Genomic DNA, 9,391 nt, shown 5'->3' on the forward strand with positions numbered 1-9,391 from the left:
CTCAAAACCTAAAAATTCAAAATACACATTTTTCTCAAAATGCCCAAGCATTATTTTTTACTGTCCTCCAAAACTAACACTTTGAATTCTAGAAATTCAATAAATGAACTGGCATTGCCTTTACCTGTTACAATCATATTCCATATTTGTTTGAGGACTCAAGTATGCCTCTAGATTAAAGATATATCAGAATATAAAAAAAATATTTCATTGTTTTTGAATACTAATGGTAGATAACAAAATTTTTATAAGTGAGATATAAAGCAGAAAATAATTTAATTTTAAATTATGTATCGGAGAGTACCAAAAGAAAATGAAGGGCTAAAAATCAACTCAAAGACAACAAACCCCATTGGCTAAAATGAATGTCTACTGGGAAACAGCATTCACTTTTATAGGAGAGATGTATCCTCCATATTCCAGTGAGTGGGGCATACTCTGAAGGGTAACCATGGTCCTCTGAACTGACTTAACTATCAAATATTTCGAAGTACAGCGTACTGAGCATTTCCTTACATGCTGGCAATTATGTATTTCCTTTTAGATTATGTTAATGCTCAATTCAACAGGAAACAGTAGTTGTTAGAGACTAAATGACTTTTAAAATTCTTCACCATATTAATTTTCATCAAAACATAAATAATCAAAAAAGGCAACAAGTGTGACAGAACCCTGAGAAATGCTCCAAGTTAATATGTGGAGCACTGCAGAACCAACCAGGGCCCACCGTGGCAAAATAAGACCCCAGGGCTCTGTGGGTATGGATGGTCCCAGTGTTCGTTTCTACAGTCAGTCATTTCCAACATCTGGAAACCAGATGAACTCTTTCAGCTGCTTTTTGGCTTTGCAATCAATGAAATAGTTAACTGCAAATATATTTGGGAAGAAAAGATTCAAGGAAGAAAAAGTAAACGCCTGATCCCTTTTTAAGCTCTTGGGTCATATTGAAAACAGATAACAGTTTCTCAATCCCCTGATAAATCAGCATTTAAAATCATTGGCATTTTTAAAGGCCATAAGCATGCAAACACAGCTCTGGTGATAAGTTATGTTGACATCATCTATCTCTTCTATCAGCCAATCAAGACCCCTTCCTACCACTTGGCCAGTGCTCATAAAAATGGTTTTATTCCCATTCCATGTTAGAAATAAAAGTTAGTCAAGAGAGATTGGTTCTCCCTACTCAAGCAACATCAAGGATACTGACTCTTAGCCTTAGGATCTACAGAATTTACCCAGTAAATCCTTGTCTTCCATCATGGCAGCTAACCACGATCCCAGAACACTGTGTCCTGAGCACTGAAGTATGCAGGACACTGGGCAAAGTGTAACACCTCACTTCATCACTTGTCACTTGAAGTGTTGGACAGATTAAGTGATTCAAGAAGAATGTCAAGCCGTCATCGTTCTAGTTTATAAAATCAAAGATTACCAGCAATATTCTGATCAAGGGATAGAGTCTAACAGCTTTACACAGCAAACCAAGTTAATAAAGCTAACACTATAAAAATATAATAGTGGGTCCTGAGCCGGAAACCTGGAGACCTGAGGCCACCAAATATCTTGTGACATTAGGTAAACCCCTCTGGTTTTCTAAATCTTGGCTTCCTCATAATGAAGCAGAAGGTGGGGGAAGGATCAGATTATATCATCTTGGATGTCTCTGTCCGAAAATCCCAGCATCCCAAAACTTACCCGTTGTAGGGTCCACTGTTATTTTGAAACCCACAATTGGATCAGGTGGTATTGCCCATGACATATGAACAGTATTTTCATCTATAATTTTAAAATTCAAGTCTGAAGGTGGTTCAACTGCAAAAAGAGAGAGTTGGCATGTTACATTTTCCAATGTCACAAAATAGTCAATTGAATTAATAAAGAATTGTGTTGAGCAAAGCTTACTAAAATTGTCTTTGCATAAATTTGTTTCCAACAAATATAAAAGATATCTTGTTGGACAAGAATAAAATTAAAAGCTGACACGGTATGACAAAACATCAGAGAGTATACATATTACAGAAGACAGCACAAAACGCTTTGGATTCTTGAGTTGCTAGGTCATCCAAGAATGGCCAGCAAAATCAAGCATAATAGAAACAAATTTGGATACAAGTACATACAGGTACAATGAAATCACATATAATAACCACATATGCAAACAATTCACATAACAATTAAGGAAATTTCAATACATGCTGAGTGCATTTTGAATAAGCATGCCAAATCACAACCTGCTTACAACCACAGAAGTTAAGTTAGAACACTGACATAATACTTTTTTTTCATAATATGGAAAGAATCAATGATATTTTGGTTCATTCTCTGCATCATTGCCTTGTTATTAATTTTTGTTTGATAATTCTCAGTCTGTGGCAGAGATGAGGAATGTATTTTAATAAAAAGGAAGAAACACTGTTGGGAAATTTAGCACTGTTGTGTTTCACAAGGAAATATACATTTAAATGTATATTTGTATTCAAATAGACCAATACTCAAAAATAGTCATAAGGGATGTCAATCATTTATAAATATATAAAGAATGATATACAGGTGTTTATAAAATTAATATTCTGCCTGTTTACACCAATTTGCTGTATGTTTGCAAGGTGTAAACCAACACTTATTTTCCTTTGCAGCAGGTATATTCCATACTAGAAGTGGCATTTTAACTTAAAATGCCAGTATGGTCCTTTTACAAAAACAATGGTTAATTATGAAAAGACAACATCAATGTATATTTATGGACATTTATTTACAGAACTTAAAGAAACTAGTAAAGCAATCTGAAGACATGACCGCATAAATCTTGGAGAAGTCAATGACAGGAATAATTGAAAAGTACAGAAAGCAATAGTTTACATACAAAACTGTTCAGCATCATGCACATGTCAATGAAATGTTGACTGGTTTTTAGTTTCCCACAATGAATGAAAGCCTCCATGTACAGTAGTCATTACACAAAGACGTTCCAGAAATATTTTATAATGATATTCTCCCTGCAATGTTCATGCCTCATCATGCAGCATTGTACTGACTCACTGTCAGTGCATGGTCGATGCATTCAAAATGATTACTCTTGAAGCAGGTCAACACAATAAAATGACTTTCTGCCATATTCTTCTTCATTTTAAGATTGAACGTATTCCTTGTGAGTCAGAATTTTCTGTTTTGAGAGATTACAATCTCCTTTTAGGTTTTCCTAAAGGTCAATTGAACTGTAGTAGTAGCTTGGAGACATGAGTCATAGAATTTAACTGGGGTTAGGGATTTATGTAATATTAATAGCACATTTTAATGGAAATGATACAAATTAAGCAAACATTTGCTTTAAGGAACTGCTGTTTCCAACTGTAGGAGATGGCTTTTGATTTCTACTGTATACACTAGTAATGGAATGGATGTTATTTTCCTACTATCCATACACAGGCAGTGAGATTAGACTATTAATCTACATGCATAGTTTAATTATTCAACATTCTGCTGTCTGTAACCGTATTGCGAGGTTTCCCGATAGCCATCACTTAGTATAACAAGCATGCAACAGATGTTAATAGGACAATAGGTATTAAGAATATCATTATAAAATATTATTTCAGTAGCAATGGCTCAGGACAAATTTAATGCAAAGGCAGACGCAACTGGCCTGAGCATGCTTTTGAAAAATCAGTACATGGAAAAACAGTACCACCAACCTTGCAAGGAAATTGACCTGAAGCAGCAGACACTAGGTTAAAACTGCTGAAGGGCAGCAGCAGCCCACCTTGTTGATTTCCAAATGACCAGGATTCCAGAAAAACTGAAAAATTGACTGTTGGGAAAAGTCTTTAACAATTGGATTTTAAGGTGTTCATAGAAACTCAGATGTGGTACTTGGGGATCAAAAGTAATAAAGGATGGTTGACCAGCATATGTATAACAGACAGCCCTTTGCACTTTTCTTCTTGCCACTTTTATCACTTGCAAAATCTTTTAGGCTTGCCATTCTATGCATTTTGTTTGTTTTTTCATGAAAAAAACATAATAAAGCAGGTGTGAGTGTGGACCCCTGTTGACTTGAATCAATGCAAAATATATTTTCATTAACTTCAAAAGTCTTCTATTTTATATAAAAGTAATTCACAACTGCCTTTGCATCATTATAAACAGTGAATGCAGATGCCAGAATATTTCTAATAAAACTATCTACATAGGGATTGTGATTGCAAACAGTCATAGTTGTGTAGAATATGAACGGGAATGAAGATAAATAGAAGTGTAATTATAAATGAATAAGGTAGCAATCAGGTATATTAATATATTCATAAAACTGAATACTGATAGTGAAGAAACTAGAGTTTTAAGTATTCATAACACTAGCAGTTTAAGTTCATATTTATGAATAATGCTCTTTGTTATCAAAAGGCTATGCTATCAAAGCTACATTCTGATATATCTTTTTACATAAATTGGCAGGATTTAGGACTTTTTAGCAATGATAATAATAGCTAGTGTTTGCTGAGTGTCTTTTCTATGACAGGCAGAGAGTTGGTCACTTTATATATTGTCTCTCTCTCCTTTCATGATCACCCAGCAGAGTGGCCTTATTATCTGATTCACAGATGAATCAGTGAAATTCAGAAGGGTTAACACAGCAGCAAATAAGCAGCAAAACTTGGACCCCCATAGTCTGACTCTAGAACATACAGTTTTCTATCATACTGGCTTATTAAATAAATATTTGCATGAAAGATTAACTTTAGAAACCAATATTGATATGAATTTGGCTATTAAAATATACATAAGTATTTTACTTACTCTATGAAAAACCTTTATTTCATGCCTCATCAACAATAAATATGTGCTATTCAGACATCTCCAATTCAGATACAGATAAAGTTTGGTATATTAACTTTACAACTTGTTTAAGCACTTTTAAAACCAAAGTGTCTATCTTGATATACAGTGTTTACAAAATATTGTTATTCATTATGGCACTCAAAAGGAAGATATGTCCAAGAGTTTAACATCAGTGCAAGGATGGATGGACAGGTGGAAGGAGATTAGTGTAATAAGATTTGGTAAGTGTATGAAGTGTATTAAAGATAAGGAAAACCAAGAACAAACTGCTAAAATATCATCTTGATGAACCAGGTACCACCAACCTTGCAAGGAAATTGACCTGAAGCAGCAGACACTAGGTTAAAACTGCTGAAGGGCAGCAGCAGCCCACCTTGTTGACCTTTAGTCTAAATTTTGTGATAGCAATATTGAGAAGGGTACTACTTTAATGGCAGAAACTTTGAGAAGCGAGCAAAGTGCAGTTTTACTACATTCAGTAGGCGCTAATTTTTATTTTCTGTCCAAAGCTAGTATAAATTAAATGACCTTTGCCATGATACAGATATTTATTTCATTTGTGTTTATAAGATACCAAAAATAAGCAGTTGAAAAGTTCATGTTTCAGACAAGTAATAAATTATTCTGTGCAGATTACAAAATGCATTCTTTCATTAAACTGGCTGGGTTGACCCACTGTCAAGCGAGAAAGCAGCGCAATGGGAGCAAATTAGCATGGCGCTGGCCTAGAAGACCTGGGTCTTGCCTACGCCTTGCCCCTAGGCATCACGTTTGTTAACTGAGCCCTTCAGCCTCTCTGGTCCTCATTTTCTCACTCGGAGAACGAGAAAACTAGAATAGATGACTACACATTCCCATCTAGTTTGAAATTTCTGTTGCAAGTTAGACACAGGATTATAGAAATACGCATTAACTTGCCTCTTAACCTAGACACAAGGTAATTAAAGCTTATAGCCTCTACTCAGTTATGAATTAAAAATACCCAATATTTCATTATATATTATGAACTACAAATCAGAGTTACTAAAATTACAACTGTTTTTCATAAAACATACGATCACCTCAAATTTAGATTAATTAGAAAGGTGTCTAATTCTCAGGGAACACTGGCCATTGACCTTTACATGTTAAGTGTTAAATTTTCTAAATGGCAATTAATGTGCACTATGATATAGGAACCAAAAATAACTCACACATTTTAGATCTTACAGAGAGCTGGCCAAGTTATAAGGTTAGGGTTAGAAATAAAGTCTATGCGGCAGCTAAAAATTATTAAAAGAAAAAAATCAAAAATAAATAAAAGAAAAAATCATTTCACTCTTATTTCTACGGGAGAAAATACTAATTATGAAAAATAAAGTTCCTTGTATAAATACATAGAATAAAACAACATAATAAAGGTGGTACTCCCTATATTTTAAAAAAAGGATAAATGCAAAAAGTGAATGCCAAAATCTTTTAATTAAAGGTATGGAACTTTCCACACATAAAAAAAAATTAAGTAGAAATTGACTGGAAAATAGTATGAAGACAAGAGTACAAGTTGGAAAAGAGAAAGAAAAGTTACAATGGCTATTTTAGAATTAAGGTCAAAATGACATCTCAAGAAGCAGGGCTGCCAGTTGAAGTTTTGAAATGTATCAACAGAAATGATTCAGAGAACTTCTGTTTGCTGCCCATTGTCCCCAGAAATGCCTTGGCTACAAATTTTGTTAGCCCTTCCCAATCTCCTGGGGCCACTTAGTTGGTAATTAACACTGGACCAGTCCCGTCCACCACTGGAGCCACAAGCCACATGTGGCTATCAAGCACTTGAAATGTGGCCAGTCTGGATGAAATACACTCCAAGTGTAAAATACACACCCAGTTTCAAAGACTTAATACAAAAAATGCAAAATATCTCACTAATAATTTTCATATTGATTACATGTTAAAATGGCAATACAGTGGATATATTAGCTTAAGTGAAATATGTTGCAAAGACTAATTTCTCCTGTTTCTTTTTCCCTTTTTAATATCACAATCAGAATATTTTAAGTTGCATGTGTGGCTTGCATTTGTGGCTCACAATATATTTCTATTTGACAGTGCCAAACCGGAGAATGAGGTCCCCTTCAAATAAAAAATCTTATTAAAATATCATTATTAAATGCTGACCTAAGCAGATGAGAGACAAGAAGAGAAACAGCTTAAGAAAGCAAAACAAAGAGCTATACCATGTGGAAATAAATACAAACTTAAAAGATAAATTATGAGAAATACGGAAATAATCAGTAATGTAGATAGCAAAATGCTCTTTTCAACTGCACTTTGCTAACTATCTATTATCCAATTGAGAACTGATTTTTTCCCACTTACATCATTTCCAATCCAATTCTTGTCCTAAGAATTCACAACTTTTTCTGATTTTCAAATAACTATTTTCTTAATGAGCAATAAATAGGCCACTTGAGTGAATTATCTAAAAATATCTTGAGTGGGGCTTCCAGAAGTTCCTCCAGTGAAATTCCTTCCTAACAACGACATAGAATGGAACATTAAAAGCACTCTCATCTGAATATTACTTCACAGAGGCCTCTCTGAAAAGCCTCTACATTCATGAAGTATTCATCAGATAAGCAGAGCCAGCAAGTTTCCCTTACTTTTCTGAACATGCTGTACATTTTGAAGACTCTGCTTTTCCTAATCTTAACTTTTGGTACTTGCGGTCTTGAACCAGAGGATTGAACACAACAGAAAGTTTTTGGAAAATCTCAGTGCTGTCTTGAAACCCTTCTACTTCCCCACAAACTCTAAATTACCCTCACCCTCTGAACCCCACCCCCAACTTCCACACTGCCCCACCCAGAAATATTGCTTTTTTCCCTTAACTCCATCAGGAGCATTTCTTTACTGGAAAAAAAAAAAAAAGAGCATATTTTTAAGTTGTCTTTATGGTAGTACCCCATTTACCTTGCAGAAAAATAAATTTAGTGTGTCAGATCTCCCATGATAACTGAGGAAACACAGAAGCCCCTACTGGGTTTGTTCCACCAATACTGACAAACGAAGGCATCAAATGCACACAACAGTAAGGATGAAATAAGGTTGAAAACCTAGCAGAAGTCTTTCATTTCCTAAGGGGTGGAGCCTATAGAGTTTTTCCAGACCCTTGGGCCCTGAGCCCATCTCTGAGGCTCAGAAGACTCAGCGCCCAGGGATGATGCTGGGGGAAGGAGTGTTGGGGGAGGTGATGCCCAGTTTGCCAGGCTCCCACCAGCTCCCTGGGTTAAGAACCTTGGCCCAGACCCAACCTGTGCGCGAGGGGCTGGGTCTGGGCTTGGGCCAGGCGTCCCGGGGCGCAGCGAACCAAACAGGGACAGCAGCGACCCCCGACCCCGGCCACTGCCAACACACCCCGGGTCCCGGATTGCTACCGACCACCCACTCCCGGGGCGATCTGGCTGCTCACGTGCCCGCACCGCCCGCCTCGCCGACCGGACTCCCCACAAAACACACAGAGGCGCAGAGCCGGCGCTGTTGGAGTCTTTTATTTGGTGCTGTCACCGAGGCCGCGGCCCCGAGCCAGGGGCTCCCCCAGCCACGCGCACGAGCGAGCGCGCCGGGCGCTCCGGGGCTCCTGGGTACCACCCTCGGGGCGTCCGGTCCGTAGAGCCGGGTGCAGCCGTCGCCCCCTCCCGGACGGCTGGTCCTCGCTCCGAAGGCGGCAGCGGCGGTGGCGGTGTGGACAGCACACCGCAGAGACAAGCGCAAGGAGAGCACACAGCACTGCACGGAACGGAAGAAGCGGAAGACGGAAAAGAGCTGGACCTGAGAGCTGGGAGGTGGACGAACCTCAGAGGAGGGGGCGTTTCTCCGAAGCAGAGAAACCCCGGGAGAAAACAGACGAAGTGCAGGGGAAACAGATCGAGCAACAGTGGCAAGGAAGGTTTGCCTTTTTTTTTTTTTTTTCCTTTCTAGACTTCTACCTTGTCACGGAGAGAAGGAGGGAAAAGACTTTTACCTTCTGCCTCGATGGAAGACAGGAGCAGGGCCGCGCCCAGGGCGGCGAGCGCTGGGGGAAGCCTGATCCGCATGCTCCGCCTCGGGGCTCACAGCCACATGAAGGGATCTGCCGGAGGAAACAGTGACCGCATCAGAACCGGGTCCGGGCGGGCCTGGAACCATGTTAGAACTGGAGCCTGGACCCGGGCCAGGACCCGACCCGCTCTGCCTTAATAACCACAGGGCCCAGCCGAGCAGAGAATGGGCCCTATTGTGGAGCAGTGGAAGAAGTCAAGTTCGTCTGCCGCCGTTCAATCAGGGCACTGAGAGCGAGTTGAAGTTTAAAGAGGGTCCTGTTTGCCTGGAGGCCGGACCTGCTTAGCATCCCGGGTGAAGGGCCTTACCAGGCCCCACATGACTTCATCCTGCCTGGGTGATGGCTAATTCAGAGATCATCTTATCCCTAAGTCAACTAAATGTCTCTTCCAGCTGGGGTTTTTATTTGGCCAGGTTTTGTTTTGTTTTGTTTTTTCCCCCCTAGCTGCGGAACTCTTTAGGTAACTGTACTTTA

The 9,391-nt window shown here is 38.7% G+C and overlaps 1 protein-coding gene across 3 annotated transcripts in view; it reads right to left on the reverse strand.

Annotated features, from left to right (window-relative positions):
• COL12A1 (collagen type XII alpha 1 chain) overlaps positions 1-8,946 on the reverse strand; it is a 114,796-nt gene extending 105,850 nt beyond the window's left edge. For 2 of the 3 annotated variants that reach the window (XM_061427224.1, XM_061427225.1), the window contains exons 1-2: positions 8,840-8,946; positions 1,696-1,812 (exon numbers count right to left, since the gene is read on the reverse strand). In XM_061427224.1, coding sequence (XP_061283208.1) covers positions 1,696-1,812; positions 8,840-8,912 — 190 coding nt within the window. In that variant the 5' untranslated portion in view covers positions 8,913-8,946. The remainder of the gene's footprint in view (positions 1-1,695; positions 1,813-8,839) is intronic. The other variant, XM_061427226.1, reaches the window with a different exon arrangement.
• Positions 8,947-9,391: the final 445 nt, after the last annotated feature.

The sequence above is a fragment of the Bos javanicus genome, chromosome 9, assembly GCF_032452875.1.
Source record: "Bos javanicus breed banteng chromosome 9, ARS-OSU_banteng_1.0, whole genome shotgun sequence".
In the NCBI taxonomy this organism is placed as follows: Eukaryota; Metazoa; Chordata; class Mammalia; order Artiodactyla; family Bovidae; genus Bos; species Bos javanicus.